The following is a 25381-nucleotide window of genomic DNA, read 5'->3' on the forward strand; positions in this document are numbered from 1 at the left end:
TCAGGCACGCTGTCCTACCCCCAGTCTCAAGGGCTAGAATCTCTGCAAAGCTTCGGATGCTGCTTTGCATCAGCAATTCCCAGGAAACATTTGTGGAGCCACTGTGTGGGGTGGGGAGGGGCTGTGTGGTTGGTCTTGGTGAGCTGGGGAGAACCTTCATGTCTCCTAGCACTTCCATGCCAGAAGTTCCAGAGATCTTGTGCCCTCCCTCCGGTGCCCAGGCCTGAGGTGGGGCCACAAGGTAGCTGGAGAACTCTGCTTGGAATCAGACTTGGTGTCTGTATGGACAGGTGGTCTTGATGTCCACTGCGCTGAGCAGTTTCCTTCAGGCGCAGGGCCTCTGCAGGTGCCTACTCACTGGGGAAGTAGATCTTGATGCCCTGAGAAAGCCAGCCTCCATGGCCTGTGTGTTGAGGGGGTGCAGCAGGAGGGGACGCATGCTCCCTGGAGGAAACTGGGCCGGCAGTTGGGAGCAGGCCTTCCTGATGCCACAGCCTCGTGTTGCCTTCACAGTGTGACTGGAACCTTCCCCAGGTACAGGCCCCTCAACTCTGCCTTCTTATTCAGGAGCCTGTCTCAAAGGAAACAGGGCTTTTTCAAGTCTGCAGGGGGGTGTGTGTGCGTGCATGTGTGTGACTTGACAGTTTACAAAGTGCGTTCACACTGTCCTCACAGCAGCCCTGCAGAGTCCTTGCCACCTCACTTGGGCTGAGAGGTGGTAACGGCTCTGTGCTGAGAGGCTGGTGACGCTAAATGGCAGCGCCAAGACCCTCACCATCCTAGCTCTGGGCTCTGTGCTTTTTTATTGGGCCTTAGTGCCCCTAGCACCTCAGGGGGTCTGCACTGATGACAGAGATGAAGGCCAGGTTGTTGCTCCTTTGCTAAGTGACCCCAGCCTTTTGTGGTTTTAGGGTGGGTGTCTGCACAGTTTCCCCCATTCTGTGGTAACTGCTTAGAGAACCTTTGGTTCACTTCTGGTTTGTTCTTAGGTTCTCAGTCGCTGCCTAGAGCCTTGAGTCCCAGTTTCCGGGCCATCTTTGCTTTGCTGAGAAGTCCCTTCTCTGAGCCTCCATCTCCTTAATGAGAAAGAGAAGGGTCACTGATTAGCAGGGGGGTGGGTGGATCATAAGTAGAAGACTTGAATGTTGAACCATGTGGTTGAATCTCAAACATGGTGTTGAGTGGAAGAAAAAGCAGACTTCAGAATTGAGACATACAGGGCAGGAACATTTATATCAGATTTAAAGCGCACCCAGTGATATGTGTGTTATTCAGTCAACAAGTACTGACTTGATTGGTTGTATGATTTGTACAGGGCACCATTCTAGTCCCCTGGGAGGGACAGTGGACAAAGCACAGTCAGGGAGCCCCTCGTGGTCCTGACATTCTCTAGAGCGACAGACTGTTAACAAGGAAGCAAATGTGTGGTCAGATGTCTGGGGCGGTGGAGCGGAAGCTGCAGAAGTGTAAACATGCCCGTGGGGGCATCACCGGCTCCTGGCCTCACATTGGCTGCTGGGAAAGGGAGGAAACAGGATTAGGGAAAGGCTTTAACTGGCTTCAATATGTGATTTCATAAAAAAAGAAAAAAGAGAGAGCAAGGAAGAAACCTGTCTCAAATATGGCAAAATGTTGCTTTTCTTCACACAGGGAGGTGAGTACATGTGTTGTGTTACTCTAAACTTTTTTGTGTGCCTGAGATATTTCATAATGAAAACAGTGTGAAAAACAGAGTGAGGGAGACGCATAGTTCCACGTTCCTGTCAGCGAGCTTCAGAGGCCTGCTCACCTGCTAGGTCTTAATGCGTCATTTGTGGTAGAGCATGAGACCCTCTCTGAAGTCCCATGCTCAGCCCGCCGAGCCTGGCAAGTGCAGGGCCACTCCTTTGCTCATGGCAGCCCAGGGACCAAACATGCTGGACATTGAATTGGATTCTGCTTCAGCTGATCCTGTTTCGCTTTTCTCTGAACTGGCCTTTTTTGGGTGGTGGAATGTGGTGGAACGGGTCTGGCCTGGTAATCAGGAGCTTCACTTCTGGGCCTGTCCCTCTAGAGACTTCTCTAAGTATCCCTTACCTGGCAGGGCTGCTCAGTCACTCTCAGTTGTCAGGAAGCCCAGCCTTAGCTTGCAGTGGAGTTGTATCCGTATTTGCAGCCCCCTAGGAAAAGTGGACTCTCCTGACTTTAACAGGCTTAGAGCAAAGGGCTTGCCCGGGTTATTCAGGAAGGCAGGGCAGAGCCTTGGTTTCTGTACCAAGGGGCCAGATCTGTGTGGGCTTAACCCCAGACTACAGGGTCCAGGGCTCGGGTGTGGGCTTTCCAGGAAGAGCAGGAGGTAGCAGTCTGTGTCCATCCCAAGAAGGGGGGCCTTTCTCCTCATCTGTACCCCAAGTCTGGAAGAGGACTCCCAGCAGGATGCTTATGGCGTGGGAGCAGGTTCCACAGGGCCCCTAGGCCACAGCCACCTTTGACAGAGGGGAGAAAGGGGCGACCTGCCAGTTCCACTGGGAGGGGAGGAATGACCTCTGAGGCCAGTTGCCAGTGAGCATCTCGGCTTCCTCAGCTGCTGGGAGGTAAGAACAGCCCACTTCAGTTCAGGTCAGCCTGGGTTGAGCCTAAGTGCCAGGTGGGAAGCCCTGTGGGCACCAGCCCTTCTGAGGTGTCCTGAGAGGAATGCACTGCCCACACCGGGCTGCCTTCAGCTGAGGGCAGCAGGACAAGGCCTCATGGAGAACATTCCTCTTGAGTTTGAGTCTGGAATTCTAGAGGGTAGGATGTGGGTAGCAAAGGCGCAGAGGTGTGAACCAGCAATGTGGAAGGGTGAGTGGTGTAACCCCTTGTTGGGGAGGCATGGACAGACACCCCCCAACCCCCTGCACATAAACCCCAACCCGAGCTTTATACAGGTCACTGGAACAGGGAGGAAGATTAGCGGTGGCCTGTAGGCCCTTGCACAGACACGTGACGTGACAGGGGGCCTATTCCGTTGACTCGTGTTAGGTAGTTCATCGAGCCATTTCTTAGACACTGGATGAGACTCAGGGAAGTAAATGCTGAGACAATTCTTTGTTCAGCAGCAGGCCCCAGAATTGGAGGAACTAGGCAGGTGGAGAGAGCTCCAGATTTGGAAGCAGCTCCTGGGTTTGAAGCCAGGCCCTGCCAGTTACTGGCTTTCCGACCCTGGGCAAGTCACATTGCCTCAGTGAGTCTCACCTGAGTATCTTCAACTGAAAGATGGGGAGAAAAATAAAACGTTCTTCCCTAATAAGAGGAGCAAATGCCATAGCTGTTTACCTGGCTAGTGCCGAGTCTCTGGGTGGAAGGAAGACACTCTGAGGCACTTTTGAGAGAGCTAAAGGACTGCAGACACCTGGAAAAGGCAGAGTTCACTTTTACATCAGGCCTGTGCTAACTGTACGAAGAGGGCAGTCGTTGGGAAAACCACGAGGTGAGTGGATGAGAGTAGAAATAAGCATATGTGGCCAAGAAAGTAATGGTCAGGAACCTCTTTGTATCGCCTCCCTTGCTTGGTGTGTAGGTTGTCCTCCGGAAGTAAGATGAGTGGCCTCATTCTGCAGATTCTGTTGTCTGACCAGATACACTGGAGGGCCAGGGCCTGTAGCTGAGGAAATGGGACTATCCCACAGGATTGGAGCAGGCACCCCAGGACCTCGCCCCTCACCAACCTTCCTGGAGAACCGCTTCCTCCCTCTCTGCCAGTCTCCCCAGGGAGACCCTTTCAGAATCTTAGCTGTTCTAGTTCCTTTGCCTTTCCTTATAAATTTTAGAATCAGCTTGTTCATTTCCATAAAAAGCTTGCTAGGATTTTCATTGGAATTGCATGGAATCTATAAATCAAAATTCCTCTTTAAATGTTTTTTTACTCTTTTCAGGATAAATCCTATCCCATCCCCATACAGTCAAATCCCCACTGGATGGGAATCAGCCCCTGCAGGTCAGCCAGCCCACCCAGGCTCTGTGGGAAGGAAGGATGTGTTCCCGTCCCCAGAAGGGCCCCTGTTTCTTGTCTGGGCTGTATCTGCCCTCTCCCAGCCAGCCTTCCCTTGTAGCTAACTCTGCAGGGATGTCCATGACTCATCTCTAACACGGCCCCCTGCTTATTGCCTAGATAAGATGTGATCTGGTGGCCCTGGAAAGCTGGCCCACAGAAAGGGGCATTCACATCAGCTGCTTTTGCTTTTTTTAAGCCCTCAGTCACTTCCTCCTGATGGCTGGTCGGCTGACATGTGCTGTGGTGGCATGTCTAGGGTATGGTTTGTGGCCGAGAGTCACGGCCACCCTACCAGGTGGAAGGAGAGGGGAAGTGTTGCACACCCTATCAGGCATGGGGCAGGGGAGCGTGTCTTGTTGAGTGCCTGAACAAGCAGTCCCAAACCCTCAGCCCCCACAGCCGCCACCTCCCTTCGGCTTTGGCTCAAGGTCTGCACCCAGCTGGAGCAGTCACCATCCAGGGACAGTGGTTCACCCTGGAGTGGGTGTCATGTCCTGCAGGAGAAACTGGGCCACTAGCCTTCCTTCTTCAGGATGGAAAACTGGTTCTCCAACCCAAGTGGAGAGAGGTCCCACCCCAGCTGAGGCCCAGCCCAGCTCTGGCCTACTGCCCAAACCCCGTAGGCTGGCAGATACCAGGCCTTCCCTCTGCAATTTGGATTCTGAGGATGGTTTCTGTGCATCAGGGCGTGCTCACAGATCCACAACGTCAGCTGGATGTGGCAAACATTGCTCCACTCGAGTGGTAACAACCAGAGTGCCTTCCCCCACCTCCTGAGTTATCTTACTCCGACTCCAGGCCCGGGGGTGTCCCAGCCGTGGGCATCGGGGATGGACTGTGGCTCCATGACTCTTTGCTGAGGCAGCAGAACAGGGACCTGCGGCCACCCTGTTTTTCCTGATCCTGTTGCTCAGTAATCGGCCCAGGAATGTGGGAGAATGAATCAAGAGAGAACTGGTTTAAAGAAGGTGGTGTCATGGGAAGCCAACTCAACCGTGTGACCAGGCTGGGTGCTTCCCCTGACTGGGTCCTTGCTGTGTGGGAAAAAGTCATGATCTTGTAGGTCATGATCTTCACTGCTTTCAAAGCCCTTCTCATGAAGTCATCCTCCCTGTTCTGGGGGTAGGAGTGGTCAACTGTGAGTGAGGAGGATCACACAGACGAAGTGATTTGCCTAAGATCTCCCAACTGAGAGGGAGTGGAGAACCACTGGGACCCTCTCCTGGTCCCTGTCTGCTGTGCAGTCAGGGTGGAGAACAGCTGAGCTTGTCCAGTCATCAGGTGACAACTGGGGAAATGGAGCCATTCCTGTCCTCTGCCTACAAGCTCCCAAGGCAGGCCAGGCCTAGTTCTGCTCCATCACCTTCATCCTTAGTGCTGCCCCTAAATGGAGAGGTGCTGTGGTCTTTGTCCCACATGCCTTCTTGCCTGGGACGGGAGGGGTGGGCAGCAGGGGTGCCAGGCAGCCTTGCGGTGAAGGGTGGAAGGTCCTTCTGTGACAGCCTGCAGCAGAGCTAGCAGTTTGTGGCACCGGGCACCCTGACGGGGTTGAGCACAATCCACCTCCCCGGAGTGGTCTGTGGGTAGGTTGGGCCCCAGGAGGGTGGGGGGCAGTAGACGGTGCAGGCTGCTGTCCCCCCACCATCTGAGCCCCAGACAGCCAGTGTGGCCAGTCCAGTTCTCATATTGTGGGCCCTTTGGGATTCAGCTCAGCTGCCATGAACCTTCACCCCCTCTTCTTTTTAAATTTAAATTGATATTTAAAGTACATCAATTATAGATTTTTTTCAGTTGTAGAAACTACAGAATGACATGTATCTGTGCATATCCTGCTGTTTTGTAACCTTTTTCACATACTATATCATGACCACCTTTTGGTAAATGTATTTCTATAAAATCTTTAATGGTTGATTGATATTTCTTTGAGAGTACCATAATTTAGTTTTCAGTCCTTGAGTTTTGGTGCATCAGCTGTTTCTAGTTCTTTAAGCGCCCCTTAGCTATGTGTTTTCAGGTGGGATGGGTGCCAAGCTCAGCCTGTCAATTTAGAGAACCTGGACTGGACTCTGCAGAGTCCTGGGTGGGAGTGGGTGCAGACCACATGACTCAGATGTGATGGCAGCTCCCGCTGGGCAGGGGCCTGACTTAACTAACTCTTGGGCCTGGTCGTTGCTGTTTCTAAACCATCCCTCAGGTGCTAGCCACCTGGTGTTCTTAGCAGGCCTTGGGGCTGACTGGTGGGGTGAATTTGGGTCATCATGGCTGTTCATTTGTCTTGGTGAGGCTCTCACATGGGTCCCACCCCCTGCTGGCTCTGGCTCTTCTGGCCTGCGTGGGTTTTTTTTTGGGGGGGGGGGGGGCGGTTTGCTGAGGAAGACTGGCCCTGAGCTAACATCCGTGCCCATCTTCCTCTACTTTATATGTGGGACACCTGCCACAGCATGGCTTGCCAGGTGGTGTGTACGTCCGCACCCAGGATCCAAAGGAGCGAACCCTGGGCCACTGAAATAGAGCGTGCAAACTTAACTGCTGTACCACCGAGCCGGCCCCTGGCCTCCCTGTTTTTAAGGCAAAGGCACAACTGCATTATTTCTAAAGCTCCTTCCGCCTCTGACACCTGTGATCCACTGTGATTTTAGGGGCTGAAGGAGGGTCCTGGCAGCTGGGAGAGATGAAAGGATGGAGTTTCGAGAATGGTGCTGGAGGCCAAACTCCTGGGGTTGGGGAGTGAGGGGGACCCAGGATGACTTTTTCCCTCAAGGAATGCTGAGGGCCAGGAGCGCTGGCTGAGCTAGCTGCAACCCTGGGCAGGAACCCCAGTCACTCTGTCAGGAGGCCTTTACTCTTCCACAGTGACTGCTGGTCCCTGAGGAGCCTGGTGTGGGGAGCTGGAGTAGGGGTCCTCCTCAAGGCCAGAGACTTGGGTTTGGGTTCTAGCTCTGGCTCTTCCCTCACTCGAGACCTTGGGCACATCCATGAATCTCTCTGGACTGCTTTCCACACCTGGAAAATGTCAGTAACCACCTCCATCTTCTGTTGAAGGGCAGTCCTATGAGGCAGCCTCTGAGAGCCCGCTTGTGGAGGGTGTTCCTGCTGAGAAGGAAGCATTATCCATTCGTGATTGTCTGCAGTTTGGGGACGGGGGCCTGACATCAGGGAGGACACAGGAGCTCCCAGCCCTATTCCTGAAACTTTCCGAGGAACTGTTTGCCAGGGGTTGCTTGGGAGGCTTTGTCCATGTGACATGGCCCTGTCCACGTGGCCAGTTCTTGTGTCCTGTCCTCCAGCTGACCTGCGTCCTCTCTGTATGTCAGAAGGACAGGACGCCTGGGGTGGGTTGGCAGGATGGAGGTGGAGCTGGCTGGATAGGAGAGGGAGCTTTTAACGTCCTGTTTCGGTTCCTTGTGCACAGATGGAGGCCAGAGTTGTCCTTCTGGGGGACAGCTGGGGAAGCTATTGGGCTCTGTAAAAGGACCATTTGCAATTTAAAATGCAGACAAAGAGAAGAGATTAGTGGCTACCAAGGGAAAGGTGGGGTGGGGGGTGGGCACAAAGGGTGAGGAAGTGCACTTACAACATGACAGACAAACAATAATGTACAACTGAAATTTCACAAGATTGTAACCTATCATTAACTCAATAAAAATTAAATTAAAATAAATAAATAAATCAAAGGTCCATTTGCTGTTAAGCCACTCTCAAGTGTCCTAAATTAAACTGTTTTACAACCACCCAACGAAAACATCCCTCCATGGCCCATCTAGTTCCAGTATCTGCGTTCTTTCTGCCCTCGTCTCCTACTTCACCCTATCAGGGTGAAATTTCCGGGTGTTCTGATTTCACTGTCCTGAGCCCGCCCTACCCCCACATCTTGGCGGTCCTCTGGAAGGGTGCTCGTAGCTTACTCTAGGGGACTCTGCCAGAAGAGAGCACAGAGGTGTCTGCCTCATGGCTGTTACAAATTCTGCTACCAGAAACTTTTGTACATAGAATGCTTTCTTTTGCTTGTCCCTGTTTTGTTACTCTTTCTATGGAATAGTTTCCCCAGAGCAGGATTGTCAGGTCATGGGGTTTGAGCATTTTCATGGATTTTGGAGGAAATGACCAGACTGCCTCTGGAGCAGTTGTGCACATCATTTGGGGTAGTTGCCTCTCACCCCTTTTCCAGGGCCTGGCCTCTGGCAGCAGCAAACAAGGCCTTGTTATTTATGTTGGGGACCTAGGGTGAGTGTCTATGTGCAGAGCCTAAAACAAATAAAAGGTGATTAGGTGTGTGCGAATGTTTTCCTGGAAGAGCTCCTGAGTCTCTGTACTCTGAATGCTAAAACTGAAAGTGCTCTGCGATTAGAAGTGCTCACATCTCCAGCCAGTGCTGGCCTCCAGGAGCCATGCAGGCCCATTCTGGGCTTGACTTTCCCTGTGATCTGTTACTATGAGGAGAGCTCCACGACAACTCTCTCTCTGGTCCCTGAGGGGGCCTGTATGGGAAGGAGGGACCGAGGTAGCCAGGTGGAGTGGACCTTGTTCTCAAGGAGCAGGCCATGTGGTAATGTCCCATTCTGGCCTCTCTCCAGGGGTCCAGGGCAGGGGGCTGAGTGTGGCGTGACCCCAAGATCTATGAGGTGAGAAGAGAGGCTAATGTCCCAAATGGTTAAGAATGAGTTGGTGAAGTGGGCCAGGGGCTAGGAAGCCTCCATGAGCAGTGTAGACTTTCTCTGAGGTCTGTTTACCATTGAAGGAGTTACCATTGTTTACCAGGAGAACCAGATAATCTGGAAACTTCCTTTCGCTTGGACATTCTAGAACTCTACTCCTGGGTTTTATATTTTACAGAGAACACCAACTCTCTCTACCCCTACCCCCTTCCCCTGAATGGCACATATGGAGGGTGTGAAAAAGCACTCCCATGGGATGATTTCCCAGGAATCTTCCTAGCTAGCCCACACCTGGGGTCCCTGCAGCTGGCCTTGAGGAAGACTTCACAGTGGTCACCACACCTGCTCGGGCACTTAACAAGTCTCCCCACACCTTGGTGTGGAAGCGGAGGAGAGGAAATGGAAAAGGACGTTTCCTGGTTTAAGAAGGAGACTCAGGGACCGGCCCCCTGGCCAAGTTGTTAAGTTCATGTGCTCCACTTTGGCGGCCCGGAGTTCTCCGCTTCAGATCGTGGGCGCAGACGTGGCACTGCTCATCGGGCCGTGCTGTGGCAGCATCCCACATAGAACTAGAATGACCTACAACTAGGATATACAACTATGTATTGGGGTTTTGGGGAGGAAAAAAAAGGAAGATTGGCAACAGATGTTAGCTCAGGGCCAATATTCCTCACCAAAAAGCAAAAAGAAAAATAAAGGAGACTCAGTAGGATGTGAACTTGGACATCGCCCTCTTGCTTTGCCACAAAGACAATGGAAGTCACTTAGGAGTTGGCTCCTCTCACCCAGCCACATTCCTGCCCTATTTGCGTCTCCTGGGCACAGCTTCTTTACTTCCTTCGTTGTCTTCCCAAGTGCTAGAAGGCCCAAAGAGCCCTAAGCTACCCATTACACTTTCCCAAGTGGCCTCTCTGAGTGCGTGTATCCAGCTGGAGGCAAGTATGTGCCCAGCCCTTCCTGGAGCTGCTGGGTGCTAAGTGCTAGAACTGAGTCTCTAGGAACTTGTAGGGCAGGGCATGCAGGACAGACATACAGCCATCAAGGGGCCACATGCATAGGATGTGATGGCTGTTGGGTAGAGAGTAGAGGGGCAAGTGGGGCAAAGAGGGGCACAGGAGAGTAGTCAGCTGTGTCTTTGGTGGGTGGGGACATTTGGGAAAGGGGAGGGGCTGCTCATAGTGCCACCTTGTTGAGCTAGCTCTTACTGGGCAGAGAAGTGTGTAGCAGGGAGGGCTGCTACTGACCCAGGGAACATTTGATTGTGGGCTCTGGGGACCAATGAGGATTGAAGCCAGGATGGTGTTAAGAAGTTTAGACTTGTTTGGGGGACACTGGAGGCCCTGGACCAGAAAGAGTGAAAGTGGAGGTACCCAGGTGGCTGCCCACATAGAGGGGACTGTGGGTGGTCTAGGGCATTTGGGTGCAAAGTGCAGGGTCCTAGAAGGTACAGGGCTCACTGTGCTGCCCTTCTGCCCACGGACTCCAGGCAAAAAGCCCCCAAAGTATGGCTTGGTCTCCGCTTCCCTCTGGCCAGGGGGATAGCCTGACCCCAGGCCACAGAAACTGGGGACCACTGGCGCCCAGGTGCAGAGGGCTTCCTGATGCCGAGCCCGCCACAGTCCCCTGCTTCTGGAGGCCAGCCTCACTGATGTCTGCTCTGCATGTTTCCTCTTTTTTTGTTTCCTTTTGTCTCATTGATTGTTTCTGTGCAGAAAGAATATTAATTATATTAGAAATTGTAGAATCTGCAGAAAATCAAAGATGCAAGTAAAAATCACTTTTAGAAAATTACTGTCAATATTTGGGTTTTTCTTTTTGTTAATTTTCTGTTACACGTTCAGAGCAATCTTCTGCCAACATTATTTTCAGTGGTTATACAATGATCCATCTAATGTCTGTAGCTATTTAGGTGTCTCTTTGTACACTTTTTTTTTTGTATGTATAATTTTTTGGGGGGGGGTATGTAAGGGATTCATAGTTCAGAATTCAAAAGGTCTGAAAAGGCATACAGGGGAAAAAATTTTCCTTCACTCCCAACCTCCCAGTTGCAAGACCACCTTTGGGACCAGCTTCTTGGCTCCTTCCAGAGTTAGGCTGTGCACAGATACGCTGATCTGTCCCTCACATACACATGCTTGTTTTTACACATGTGATACACACTATCCTGCTGTTCCTCACCTTGCACTTTTCAGTGTAACAGTACAGCTTGGCAATTACTCCACAAAAGTTCATAAGGTGCATTTTCATTGTCCCTTTGGCCATGTGGCATTCTATTGTTGACGTGGGCCAAAGGGCACATAACCAGGGTTTGCATGGTGCCCTCCCCTTCCCCTGGGAGAGGATTAGCTTGGGGAAGGGGCTCTCGTGTCTGTGTTCTCCAGAGCGCCTGACACAGGACTCATGTGTTTTGTAGCCTTAGGCTGGGGGAGGGCTGGCTGGATTGCCCACACTTCCTGTAGCCTCTTGCTCAAGCATTGCCTCAGGTGCAGGAAGGCCTCGTGAAGTTGGAGCCTGGTTTCTCCTTCTCCTGTCTAGAAGATTTCAGTCCAGAGTCATTCCACTCCCAGTTCTGAGCAGAAAGGGCTGCAGCAATGAGTAAGATAAGAAGCCAGGCTCTTGGGTGGCCCAGGTTCTAGGACTCATTAGTCTCACTAATGCCAGGCTCATGGAGACCAGAGACACTGGGGAGGCAGGCAGGGAGAGAGTAGGGAGGAGGCTGTTCTTTGGCTAGGCCTCAGCTGCTGGTGGTGTGCCCTGGCCAGCCTTGCCACATAGTGTGCGGTGTGCAGAAATAGGCGCACCCCTGCCCCCCTGTGGGCCACACAAGGACCACTTTCTATCTCCTTGGGCACCCCAGCTCATTGGGGGGTATTTTGAGGGTCCTTAATGGGCCATGTATGTGTCTGCTGGGCTGCTCATTCCCAACTGCACTCAAGGGTTACTCTCTGGACTTTGGAGGGTTGACTGTCCCATCTTGGGACCGTCTGCCATATTATCGTCATAGCACATAGAGCTCTCAGGGTTTGGGGAGGGGCTTCTGGGGCAGCAGTGTGGAGTGGGAAGGAGGCGATCCTGAGAGAGCTGACCTTTGCCCTACAGGACATCACTCTGTTCAGTGTTGATGTCCACAACCTGCGTCACCTACACACAGCCTCCTGAGAGATGGATATCCTTTTTTTTTTTTTAATGAAAGTGAACTGTATGTATATATTTTTTTTAGAGATCGGCACCTGAGTTAACATCTGTTGCCAATCTTCCTTTTTTTTTCTTCTTCTCCCCAAAGCCCCCAGTACATAGTTGTATCTGATTGTAGGTCCTTCTGGTTGTGCTACCTCAGCATGGTCTGATGAGCAGTGCCACGTCTGCGCCTGGGATCTGAACCAGTGAAACTCCAGGCCGCTGAAGCGGAGCACGCAAACTTAACCACTCAGCCATGGGGCTGGCCCCGACAGATGGATATCTTTGATTTCCATATGGAGGCCAGTGAAAACATGACCCTTCCTATCCATATCTCAAAAACATCAAAGCTGGGGTTTGGACCCAGGTCATACTGTTGGAAGTCCAGGTCTCTAGCACCTCTTCCCCCAGCAGCCTCCTCATTCTCAAATGGGGGTAGCAGAACCAGTGTTTGGCTCCAGTGGCCTCCAGAAGAGTGAACTCCAGATGCCAGTGCCTACCTAGTGAGTGCAGGCAGCTTCAGAGTTTCCTGGCTGGCACCGTGTAGTCACATCTACCCCATCTCCAAGAGCTATGGCTGCTCTCGACACTGTAGTGGGTTTCCATAAGGATACAGCATACATCCTTAACTTGCCAAAGGACTGGGACCTCAGAACCCCTTAACACCATTTGCCACTATTCCTGTATCCTGTGCTTTGTTGCTATATTTTAAATCCCACAAGTGAAGTCCTTATTACTATTTTATACAGTCAATGTTCATTTAGATTTGCCCACATATTTACTCTTTCTCATCCGTTTCATTCCTTCCTGCAATTTCATGCTTCCATCTGAGATCATTTTTCTTCAATCTAAAGCACTCCGTTTATGTATTTTTTAAGAACACATCCTCTGATCTGATGACTGATTTTCCCAACTCTTCTTTGTCTGGAAAAGCCTTTCTTTGAAGGCTATTTTACCTAGATTTGTCATTCTGGTGTGGCATTTTATTTACTCTCAGCCCTTCCCATGTATCACTCCATTGTCTTGTGGTTTCCATTGTTTCTGTTGAGAAGTCAGCTATCAGTTTGAGCTTCTCCTTTGAGGTTGGTGTCTTTATTTAAGAATCTCTCTTTGTCTTTGGTGTTTAAGAATTTGACAGTGATTTGCCTAAGTATGCTTTTCTTTGGAGTTCATGGTGTTTCTTTAATCTATGGCTTGATGTTTTTTGTTAATTCTGTAAAATTTTCAGTCATTATCTCTTTAAATATTTCTTCTGGGTCTCTAATTGCATGTTATGTATATTAGATCTTTTCACCATGTTCTATATGTCTCTTATGCTCTCTTTCGTATTTTCCAACATTTTTCCCTCTCTGTCTCAGTCTGAATACTTTCTGGCTTGTCTTGCAGCTCACTAATCCTTTCTTGAGCTATATCTAAACTGCTGTTGAACCCATTAAGTTCCTAATTTTGGTTATATTTTCAGCTGTAGAATTTCCATTTGATTAATTTTTACAGTTTTAGATTCTCTGTTGAAATTCTCCATTCTGTGGTATACCTTCTTGAACTTTCATTAATTTGAGTTATTTTATATTTTATTTCTGATAAGTCCAATATCTGGATCTCCCGTGAGTGTGTTTCTAGTGTCTTTATTTTTTCTCATGGCTTTGATTGAATCCTGGACATTGTGTGTGAAAAGTTCTAGAGGTAATTTGGGGCTCTGAATAATTTATTTTCCTCCCAAGACAATTTATTCCAGCTTCTGGCAGGCAGTTAGGCTCAGGGTGCCCTGACCCACCCTTTCAGGACTGATGAAGAGGCTTACTCTCACTGAAAGCAGATTTTGTCTCTTCAGCCCCCTGAGATCGCAGGAAGCTCTGCTTGGTCTCAGCTTTTCAGCCTCTGCTTGTAAATGGACAGATGCTTTAAGGGGAAAGAGACACCCAGTGTCAGGGCCCTCCTTGTTGCACTTCTCTTGTCTCTGTGGCTGCAGCCCCTCAGATCCTCGGTGCCTTGGTACTTCCCCAAGGCCAACAAATAGATTTCTTTAAATACACCCGCTGTCAGGTTTTTTGAGTTGTTTGCAGAAACAAGGAGTTAAACCTTGGTCCTGTGTTGGAAAAGCCAAGCCCCCTGAGCAGAACCCAGTGCCCATGACCTCTCCCAGAGGTTCTTGGCCTTTGGTGGTGATAGGGGTGGGGTGGGGTAGGAGGGGCAGTTCATTGGGCATTTGTGAGGGACAGTCTCTTCAGTAGCTCTCACAGAGAGAACCAGAGGACGGCTTGAATGTAGCTCGACAGAGCTGGACCCACCCAGCATAGCCTCCTTGTTTACAGATGTGGAAAAAGAGGCACAGAATGGGACAGTCCCACAGTGACTGGGACCCCAGTGTTCAACTCTAGCGAGCAGCAGAGGACAGTGAGTGGCCCAGCTGTGGGGGGCAGAAGAGTGTTATACAGTCAGCCCACCAGCCGATGCTACTCTTTCCTGTCGCTTCTGGCCTTTCTCTGTCTCCCTGTTGTGTCCTCCCTCCTTCCACCTGGCCTTCTGAAGCCCAGGCACCTGTGGGCTGAAGGTGTGGGGCCTTGGTGCTGTTCCTGTAAGCTCTGGGTACAGTTCTCTGCACTCCTCTCTTGCTGATTTCTCACAGAACCCGGGAGCCAGTTTCTGAGAGTGACAGTTTGTTGTTGTTTTTTTTCACTAATCCCTGCAGTTTTCTTCCCACACCCAGTTTCTCTTCCGCTTTTCTCCCCACCCTGTTATGAACGAAAGTCAGTGCACCAGATCTTGCACCACTTTCTCTCCCGGTGAGACCTGACATTTACCACCAGGCCTGAGGCAGGCATTAGGGGATGGGGATGGGGTGGGTGTCCCTGCTCCCTAGAGGAAGCAGACCCTGGGAGTGCGTGGCAGGCTTCCTCTACACAGGCCATGCTGGTACTGCCCCCTGGGCACAAAGGTTTAGCCTAACCCCAGGGCTGTGGGCCTCAGGGGCCCTGGCAGAGGGGAAGCGGGCAGGTGGAGCTGGTGAATAGGGGACTGGTTTGGCATCAGAAAGCCTCCAAGCTCAGACCACTGCCACTTGCTAACTGTGTGGCCATAGACACCTGCTGCCTCACCTCTGGAAGAGCTTGCCTGCCCGGGGGCTATGGAAGTCAGCAATGCTTTTGCCTGGCATGGACAGAGGGTTTGGTAGATGACAGACTGTAGGAGGCCTCCTGCTGGGACAGTCTTCCCTGTTCTGTAGGCGTAGGACTTCTGAGGGACCAGCAGTCGTTGAAAGGGCTCAGAGGAAGTAGTGGGGAAGGAGGAGGACCCACCCACATCCCAGTCTCACTTGGCTGACAGGTAGGGGGACAGCTTCCACTCCCCTGGAACCTAGATGGTCTGTTCCCGTGTGTCTCTCTCTGTCTTGCCTTTAATAAGCAGCAGCCTTAGGAACTCTCCCCTTGCCACCCTGTGCACTTAGCCAAGGGCTTCTCCTCTTGCAGACAAGCTTCTAGGTGTGTGGATTGGGGTTTGATGAGCTGCTGAGCTGGGAAGGTCCCCAGTGAGAGCTTGGTGCAGCCAGCCATGCCTGAGGAGACTGAGATAGGAGGAAAATAACACCACTGTTGCTGGCCCATCGCAGTGTGTAATCCTGGTCTCTTGTGGCTCCTCCCCATTCACAGAGGTCTTGGGCTCTGCCTTGGTAGCATTTGAAAGGCCTCTTGCAGGAGTGGGCCTCTGCAGTTCTCATGGCTGTCCAGGTGGACTGTGGCTTTCCCAGTCTTGCACACTGTCATGCCCGTCCCTCAGCCTTTGCCAGCCACTCCCAGCACACCCAGACTCTTGCCACAAGTTGTTGAGGAACTGTGTACCAGTGGCTCCAGGACACAAAGGCTCTGAGAAGGAGGCTGGGCTTGAGGAGCCAGTGGGTGAGTGCTGGCTTTCTCTTTTAGGAGTAGCTCAGCCCAGGAGCTCTGGCCTGACTTGGAGTCATACCTTGTCTTGGTCTCAGATGCTGCAGCCACCACTGTGTGACCTTATGAAAATGGTGCAATCTCTCTGAGCCTCAGTTCCCTTAACTGTTAAATGGAGGTAATCTAGGAGAGACAGCTAGTGGATGCTCCCCGAGCATCCCTGGCCCCAGCTCTGGACGAGAGCCTCCAGTGCAGGCAGGGCCTTGGGAGAGCAGCCAGCCTGCTTGCTAATTGGCAGATAAGGGGGCTGAGGCTCAGAGAGGGTGCCTGTCCCAATGATGCTTCTGTTCCCATGTTTTCCCTCTTCACCAGGCCATTTCCAGAGACCCTAGGAAAGTCGGGAAATAACCAGCTTGTGTGGCTTCATCACAGTCTGACCTGCAAGTGTATGAGGTGAATGAGACCGTCACACACTTTACTACATCTCTGCTTGATCTCTGTGCTCTTGCAGGGAACTCAGGCTGCGGAACTATGTCCCAGAGGATGAGGACCTGAAGAGGAGGAGGGTGCCCCCAGCCAAACCAGTCGCGGGTAGGTGGCTGCATCTCTCCACTTCTGCTCCATGGCACTGTCAGTTGCCTCCACCTTGGCTGGTGTTGCCCTCTCTTGGGAATAACCTGTAGTGCCAGGGCTAGAAGTTGGGCCTCCAGAACCCTGTCACCATCTCACAGCAGATGGACAAGTTGAGTGAGAGCAGAGAGCCAGTGAGGGAGTGAAGAGGTCTGCTGTGCCTGCTCTGCCCTGCTCACACGTTGACTTGGAGGCCTCCCAGGGATCTGCGAGGGAAGAGACCACATCCCCTCAGAACCTCTCTGGGTTGGGAAGTGGAAGTGGCCCTGGAGCCTTGGACAGCAGGGGCAGGGTGAGATGGGTCCTGCAGGCCTTGGAGGGTTGGAGTGAGAGACCCTGAAGAGGGTTCAACCACTCAGGTGCTCAAAGAGCAGTGTCAGGCAGATGCTCGCCAGGCTCGAGGTGTGGCAGTGCCAGAACACAGACGATGGGGAGAGATGTTCTCACCAGTAGGGAGAGAGCCCCGGGCCAGGGGCTGCCCAGTCTCACCATGGCATGGGGAACAGCACAACAGCCAGGCGCATCTGGCCAGCTGAGGCCTGTCCACAGCCGTCCACACTGGAGATGCTGGGTACTTTATCATGCAAATCCCTGGTGCTGTTTTTATTCTTTGATTTTGTTATCAATTTTCAATTTTATGAGTAATAAATGAGTAATTACATTTATCTTGTAAAAGAATGAAGTGCTACCCATTTGGCCACACCCCAGTCTGCTTCCCCGTGTCCTTCACCCCTGAGAGTCACACACTTACCAGGTGATTTGCTTCATGGTTTGGGCCCCACTGGGGGGGGACATTGGCACATGTAGGTGGGAGGCAGTAAGGCAGGACGAAAGAGACGGATGTGGAGCTGGTTCTTTGCCTCAGGATCAGCACCTATGGCTGGAGGAAGGTGAGGCAGGCCAGGGAGCCATGGGGGAACATGGGGCAACTGTGAGGGGGGTTAGAGGAAGCCCATGGAGCCCAGATTTGTTGTCAGTGCTCTCGGCATCTGTCCTCTCAGGGGCAGAGCCCTCCTGGTCAGTCTCCCTAGAGGTCCATTGTGCTCTCAGCAGCTGGATGGAGCCAGGAGGTGTGAGTGCAGGCCTCCTCAGAGTGGCTGTCCCCTTGGTCTTGGCAGCACACATCTTAGTGGGATGGGAAGAAAAGCCTCCTGTGCCCCGGCCAGTCCAGGACCCAGAGGATGTCCTCGGAGGCCAGGAGCCCGTGGAGGTTATGGAAAAATCCAGTCCTCAAGGCCCTTCAAAAACCGTACCTTGGATATATCCAGGCAACTCTCTCATTTCACAACTGGGGAGCTGGGGGCTGAGATGATTCCTAACTGGAGTTCTGGGCTCTGTCTGCTCCAGCTGCCTCCCGCTGGCCCTCCTTCACCTCAGGATTGCCTTCATCCTGGGAAACTGCAGCCCTTCCTCCAAACCTGCCTTTGCAGGGGCTTTGCCTCTGGCTGGTTGGGGGCCAAGGGGAGAGATAGGGGCAAGAAAGCCCAGGATCTCCCCAGGGACCTGCCTGCACCCTCTTCCCCTCTCCGGCAGCTGCAGTGTGCAGTATCATACTGCAGTGTCGCTGCAGAGTGGGCACCTTTCCCACAGGCCTCCATTGTTGTCTTGCACCCTCTAGTGGAAGAGAAGGTGAAGGAGCAGCTGGAGGCCGCCAAGCCAGAGCCCGTCATTGAGGAAGTGGTGAGTGCCTGCAGGTGGCCCTGTTCTCCCTCGCTGCTTCTGTGGGTCCTTCTCTTCTTACCCACCTACTCTCCTCTCTCCTTTCTCCCCCTTCCTTTCACCACTTCTTTTTTTTCCTTCCCAAATCCCCCCAGTACATAGTTGTATAGTTTTAGTTGTGGGTCCTTCTAGTTGTGGCATGTGGGACACTGCCTCAACATGGCCTAATGAGCAGTGCCATGTCCGCGCCCAGGATCCGAACCCTGGGCCACCAAAGCAGAGCATGTGAACTTAACCACTCGGCCACGGGGCCGGCCCCTCACCACTTCTTTATTTCCTTTCCACCTCCCTGCTTCCCCTCACCCCCCTCCTCCATCCTCCCTTTTCTCCCGTTTTCCTACCTCTGTCTCCTGTCTTCCTACTTCCCTTGGGGTTGGGCCCTTCCAGCCCTGACTTCTGTCTCCTCCCTCCCTAGGACCTGGCTAACCTTGCACCCCGGAAGCCTGATTGGTGAGTGTTGCCCATGTAGGACTAGTGCATACTGATTGGGGCTCTTGTGGTGCCAGACATGGGCCTCAGGCAGGGCCTTCTGCACCCTCACAGCAGGGATATGGACAGTATAAACTTACAGCTACACGAGATAATTACTGTCCGAAATCACTGTTGAGAAGGACATAAACGGAGAATGAGAGGGAAGTGATGGGAGATGACACCTGGAGGGTGAGGAGGGGCTCAGGTAGACGGAAGAGCAGCAGTCTGCTCAAGAAGTCCCTTCTGAAAGCGTGAGGGCCTTACCTCAGAGAGCTCCATTTGAGCAAGTCCGACCTTTGCCTCTGGGAGCCACAGGGGGAGGCAAGATGGTGGCAAAGGCAGTTGCCACCCAGTGCTGCCATCAGTTAGCCTGTTCCCATCTGGCCTCAGTTCCCTCTCTGTGAAGTACTTGTTCTTCCCTGGTGTCCTTGTGACTGGGCTGAGAAAGAAGGTGAGAGAGGCCATGTGACCTGGGGCTTGTGTTCTATTTTACCTTGGGCCAGAGGTGTGGGCATATCCCTCTCACCTGCAATTCTGTGTCAAGTACAGCACCAGCTGAAGGTGTTCTAATTTGATGAAACAAAAGCATGAGGCATATGTCCTAGGAAACCCAGAGCCAGAGAAAATACGCTGAGTGTGTGTACACTTCTGGAAGCTCCCGGTGGTGAGGGTGAACATGTGGCTGGAAGACAAGCAGGACCCACAGTGGGCTGGGACAAGTCACTCCCTGATGGTGACCAAGGGGACCAGACCAAGAGAGGACCCCTGAGAAACCATCTACCCTTGCACACCCACTCAGTGCCCTGTGTTGGGTGGGTCTGTGGTGCTAGTCTCTGCCTCACTGGGACTGGGAGGGATGGCTGATGCTGGGTTTTGGAAGATGCAGGAAGGGAGAGAGAGGAGAAACCTGCCTCCTCCTCAGGGCAGTCTCCTCAGACAACTGAGTGTGATTGCTAATGCCAGAGGGGCTGTGGGAGGGAGGGCCCCAAGGCCACACCAGGCTAGCCTTCAGCCTCCAGACTCTTCCCACCTCTCTGCTCCAGGGACCTCAAGAGAGACGTAGCCAAGAAGCTGGAGAAGTTAGAAAAGCGGACCCAGAGAGCCATTGCTGAACTGATCCGTAAGTGCAGGGCCTGGGAAGGCGGGACCCCTGCCCTCTGGGTGGTGGCCCAAGCACAAGGCCCCCCCTTCACCCTTCTTGTTTGCCATCTATCCAGGCGAGAGGCTGAAAGGCCAGGAGGATAGCTTGGCCTCTGCGGTGGACGCCAACACAGAACAAGAGGCCTGCGACTCCGACTGAGGCGTGCCCTGTCCCCTCACCCATCTGTCAGGCCTGTCCTTGGGCAAGGGTAGGAGCTGGGCTTGCCATCACTTCCAGTTTGGCTTCAGAGCAGTGACTCCCTGCCCCATCAGTCTGAAAACCCCCCACCCCCATGGAGTGAGGTCAACTCCTTGTCTCCTGAGTGGTCCCCACCACCCTGAGTGGGGACAGAGCCAGCAGCAACTCTGTAGGCTGGCTGTGTCTGTACATATGTATGTGTTTGGAACATTTTTTTAATCTCTGGAAATAGAAACAAGCAGACCCCTGTGTGTGGTAGAAACCTATCAAATATTTCCTGGGTCCTTGGGGCACTGTGGGATCGGGCCCCAAGACAGGGTGGCTACAGAGGTCATGCTTAATTTGTAAGCCCTGTGTTGGGCTGAGCATGTTGAGGCTGGAGGAGTGGGGAAGGCCCAGGTGTGACCTTCTGGGCCTAGGTCTTGACCCAGTCCTTGGTCAGTGATGGTCATCTCAAACCCTTGGGTGACAGAGACATGGTCTGAGAGGATTCTTAAGACTTCCCACAGGCCTAGGCCTTCCAGTAGTCTGTGGGACAGCCTGGAGAGGCTCCCATCTTGGTCTTCTGTGGACCCCCTCAGAGTGTGAGAGGGAGAGGGAAGAGACTGGGCCCATGAAGGGGGTGAGCTATACCCTGGCCAGCCTCAACTCTAGGCTGCTCCAGATTTGAGGCCCCCAGCACTGTTCTTTTCCACTCTGCCCAGCCCCAGGCAGCCCCTCTCCCCACTTCACCAGTCAGCTAGACCATGGCTCCCCTAGGACAGGGCCCCTGTGTGGGGGAGGGTGGCCCTTTCTGCTAGAGACTAGAGTATTGTAAGCTGGGTTTCACATGTGGTCTTGGACCCTGGCCCCCAAGGTCCTGGCTTTTGGACCATGAGCCTCCTCTGTGGAGCTGACTCTCCGGAGTGACTGTCTGGCCACAACTCTGACTCCAGGTACCTGTGGCCAACTAGAATTTCATCTCCCTCAGAATGATAACACTCTTGAGTTTCCTCCAGGGTTTCCCCTTGAGCCTCCTGCCCCTGAGTCATCCCAGTGTGTTTTTTCCTCTGTGCTGAGATGGCCTGGCTCTGGGAGACAGTGCTGAGGACTCGGGCCATAGAGGTGGAATATGTGCACACAGGGACCAGCACACTCATTCAATAAAGTAAATACTTTAAGTTAAAATTATGCAACTACTCTAAGAAGGTAATTCTTGTGTAAAAAAGAAGCAGAAACTTACAGCTGTGAGGGCTGAAGTGGTAGGTGGCTGGCTGCTGTGGTGAGCAGTGGGACAAGACTAGGACTCTGATTCCCACAGGGACGTGGATCAGACATGCCCACAGGTGTCAGGACTGGAGCCAGGCTCCCTCTGAGAGCCGGGCTCTGGGACTGGGCATCTTTTCCTAGGAATAAAGGAGGAAAGCACGTCCCCCACTTCCCGGGATTGCACTGGAACAGGGTGCTTGTCTGCGGCAGTGTGAGCTCAGACACCCGGAGACTGGGAACTGGGCTTCCGCTCAGCACCCGCCCTGGGACTAGAGCAAGGATACCCCACAGTGTGAGCCAGAGGGCTAATGCAGGTCTGCTTCTGCATTTACAACACTACAGGAAAGCTGCCCTACCTGGAGACAGAAAAACAAAAACTATTATGCATGAATTAATTTAAAAATATGTGAGAAAATCCAATGCCTTAAAGAATGACCAGCAACCGTAAATTGGGAGAATTTGTCCCTGAGGAAACTGAAACAGTAACATCCTAACAGGCTTTAAAATGAGCATTTGTTTTATCACCAGAGTGATAAAAGAGGGACTGACCCCCATAATTCAAGTGACAGGGATTAGATATAAGAAAGAACTGATTAGAAATCTGGGAAATAAAGCATGTTTATTAAAATAAGAAACTCACTAGAAGAGCTAAATAATAATTTATAGCCAAGGAAGGGATTAATAAATTGGAAGTTACAGCTGAAGATCCAAAAGGTGGCGGAGAGGGAGAGGGTAGACTGAGAATCTTAACATGCTGACAGATGTCCTTTAGCTGACAGGAGTTTGGGAAAAGAAAATCTAAGAAAGAAGTTACTTGAAGAAGGAATAGCTGACCACTTCTGTTTCTGGCGTCATGGTAGAATAGTTACCTGAACTGATCCTTTGCATACAGTTAAAAATACCAGGTAAATAAATAATGACAAGTACTTTTTAAATGCACCAATGAGCTGGCAAGAAACTAAGGAATACTCAGGCAAAAAGGTAAGAGAAGCAGCAGAATGCCCTGAAGGCATTTGACAAACCACGTGAAGCTGAGCATTGGTTTTTGGGGCTCTCGGTGCCTGGGGCCCAGACAACCTAATACCTGTGCATAATAAGGGGCCTAGTAGCAGAGCCCTCCATAAAGCTGGGGCCCCAAAGGGCAGCACCCTCTGTGAACTAACAATAAATCTGCTCTCTCAGCATCTCAGAGGAAAACTGAACCTTGCCACTTACTGGAGTGAAAAAAGGTCTCCCTTGAGAACTGAGCAAGCCCTCATGTGGGTTTGTACATGAGAAACCTCAAGCCAGGAATTTAAAGTGGTCCCAGAATGTAGGGGTCTCAGACACTTGATAGAAGGAAATGCAGATCCTACCTGAATGAACCTTTATTCATCCTTAAAGAATGCCCACCGATAAAGTTCCAAGAAAAATGAGCAGCTTACAGAAAAGTTCACCAGATATATTAGGCAACAAAGCACCCAGAGCAAAGGACATCAAAAGGAACATGGTAGAATCAGACTTGCGAGCAATTCAGACATTAGAATTATCAGATCATTTAAATGTTTAAAAATGACTTAGGAACTAAAAGGCTTGAAAATAGGAATAGATTTGCAAAAGAACCAAAGTGATGCTCTGGAAATAAAAATTATTATAGCAATTAAAAACCGTGTATCTATGAATTAGAGCTGAAGAGAGAATTTGTGAATGGGAAGCGAGATCTGAAGAGGTTATCCAGAAAGCAGCCCAGCAAGATAAACAAATGGATAATGTAGAACAAGAGGCTGGGAGATATGGAGGACAGTGAGAAGATCCAGCACACGTGTGATTGGAGGTCCAGGAAGGAAAACAAGGCAAAAATGAGGCAGAGGTGATATATTTTTTTAGGGGGTGAGCGAGACTGGCCCTGAGCTAACATTTGTGGCCAATCTTCCTCTTTTTGCTTGAGGAAGATTGTCACTGAGCTAACATCCTTGGCAGTCTTCCTCTGTTTTGTACGTGGGATGTTGCCACGGCATGGCTGGATGAGTGGTACATAGGTCCGCACCAGGGATCCAAACCCGTGAAACCTGGGCTGCCAAAGTGGAGTGCATGGACTTCACCTCTGTGCCACCTGGCTGGCCCCTAGTATTTTTTTTAAGTGACTGTGAACTTTTCAAAATCACCAATCCACAGATTCAGGGAGGTCAACAAATCTCCAGCAGGGCAACAAACAGAAATCTACAGTCTGATGTTCTATCTCTTGATATGAGTGGTGATTAATTAGCTATATTCACTTTATGAATATTCATTGAACTGCACATATGGTTTGTGCATTTTTTGTATGTTTTTATAGCTCAATAAGCAAGTTTGCTTAAAATTTTTTTCACATTTGTATTAATCATTTATTGCTACATACAAATTATCCCAAACTCAATGGCTTAAAACAACAAATTTTATTATCGGACAGTTTCTGTGTGTCAGGAATTCAGGAGAGACTTAGCTGGGTAGTTCTAGCTTGGGGTCTCTTTGAGGTTGCAGTCAAGATGTACTCCAGAGCAGCAGTCATCTGAAGGCCTGACTGGGGCTGAAGGATCTGCTCCCAGGACAACGTCCACTCCTGGGGCTCACAGGAGTGCTTAGAGAAGCATAGTGTGCACACAGATCCTTGCCACGTGGACCTCTCCTTGAGGCTTGCTTGAGTGTTTGCGTGCCGTGGCAGCTCGCTTTCCCCAGAGAAAAAGCAATCCAAAAGAGGAAGCAGCAGGAAGCTTTAGGCCTTTTATGACCTGGTTTGGAAGTGATATTCTGCCACGTTCTATTCGTTAGAAGTAAGTCACTATGTCCAGCCCACACTCAATTAGGTTCCACCTCTGGAAGGGAGGTCTGTCTAAGAATTTGTGCATGTATTTTAAAACCAGTACATACCTAGATACAGTGTAATAAACTGGCAGAACAAAAAGACCAAGAAAAGATGTTAAAATTAGGAAGGATATATTACTTTTCAGGGAGCAGGGTGACAGCAGATGTGGCAACCACGGCCAACGTTAACTGGAAAGGTACCTTCTGGTATCAGTGTTAACTGGACGAAAGGAAATTGTCACTTAGAATTCTTTACCCAGAGAAAATATCTTACAAGTACAAGATATTTTTAGACAAACAAACCAGAGATTTGGTCACCTGCAGACTCACACTAAGAGAAAATCTACTTGGGGGTAATGAAAATATTCTAAAATGGCTTGTGGTGGTTGCACAAATCTGTGAATATTTTAAAAGCCATTGAGTTGTACACTTTAAAATGGGTGAATTGTTTGAGATGTGTATTGTATCTCAACGAAGCTGTTTTTAAAAAATGAAATAAATGAGCATTCTCCTTAAAAAAAATTCTAGAGGATGTCTTCAGACTGAATGGACACGATCCCAGATGGATAATCTGAGATAAGACGGAATGAGAGAAAGTGTAAATTTAGTAGTCATTGACCTCATAAAACAAGTGTTTTGTGGAGTAGAAGTATAATAAGGGCTACTTAGAACATGAGACAGCAGGAGTGCGTGGGGCCGAGGTGAGAGGGGATGGAATCTTTATTATCGGAGGAGCTCACTCAGGAAGAGAGAAAAGACTCCATCTGATTAAGACTGGTGCAAGGCAGGCTGGCATTTCTAGGGTAACCCTGAAAGAACAGTGTACCACTTCCAAAGTAGTTGAGAAAGAAAATGGAATGAGAAAAAAAAATTATCCAAAAGAAGGCAGAAAGAGAAGAGGTGAGACAAGTAAATGAATTCAAATATATCATTAATTATAATTATGTATTGGGCCGCCTTTTTTTTTTTCTTTTAACTGAATCCAATGCCATTTAAAAAAATACAAGCCTGAACCCAAACAGAAATATTGAAAGTAAAGGGATTGGAAAAGCTCTCAAGCTCAGAATCAACAAAAGGAAGCTGAGGGAGCTGCGCAGTGTCAGACAGGAAAACCTCCAGACAGAAGTGTCGTTAGCTGCCCTGCCTAGTGTGCGGTGGAGCAGCTGGCCTTGCACCTGCCGCCTTGGGGAGGGTTGAGTGGTGAGGCCACTTTGGAAAAGCTGAACACGTGCACACCCACCCGTGGCCAGCAGTTCCACTGTTGGTGTCCTAGAGAACTGTGGCACAGGTGTACCAGGAGACGGACGGGGATGCTTGTAGAAGCTGTGTGCTTTGTTCATAATAGTGTGCGCACGCACTCAAGATAAAACACGGTGTAGTCAGAAGCTGTCATTCTTACAGTGAAATACCCCATAGTGGTGAAATGAGCTTC

The 25381-nt window shown here is 50.9% G+C and overlaps 1 protein-coding gene across 2 annotated transcripts in view; it reads left to right on the forward strand.

Moving 5' to 3' along the window:
- Positions 1-24471, forward strand: part of CCDC12 (coiled-coil domain containing 12) — a 62005-nt gene extending 37534 nt beyond the window's left edge. For both annotated transcript variants that reach the window (XM_005600744.4, XM_005600746.4), the window contains 5 exons: positions 16234-16313; positions 17971-18032; positions 18487-18521; positions 19586-19662; positions 19760-24471. In XM_005600744.4, the coding sequence (XP_005600801.2) occupies positions 16234-16313; positions 17971-18032; positions 18487-18521; positions 19586-19662; positions 19760-19842 (337 nt within the window). In that variant the 3' untranslated portion in view covers positions 19843-24471. The remainder of the gene's footprint in view (positions 1-16233; positions 16314-17970; positions 18033-18486; positions 18522-19585; positions 19663-19759) is intronic.
- The last annotated feature ends 910 nt before the right edge of the window (positions 24472-25381 follow it).

Source organism: Equus caballus, chromosome 16 (assembly GCF_041296265.1).
Source record: "Equus caballus isolate H_3958 breed thoroughbred chromosome 16, TB-T2T, whole genome shotgun sequence".
NCBI classification, from domain to species: domain Eukaryota; kingdom Metazoa; phylum Chordata; class Mammalia; order Perissodactyla; family Equidae; genus Equus; species Equus caballus.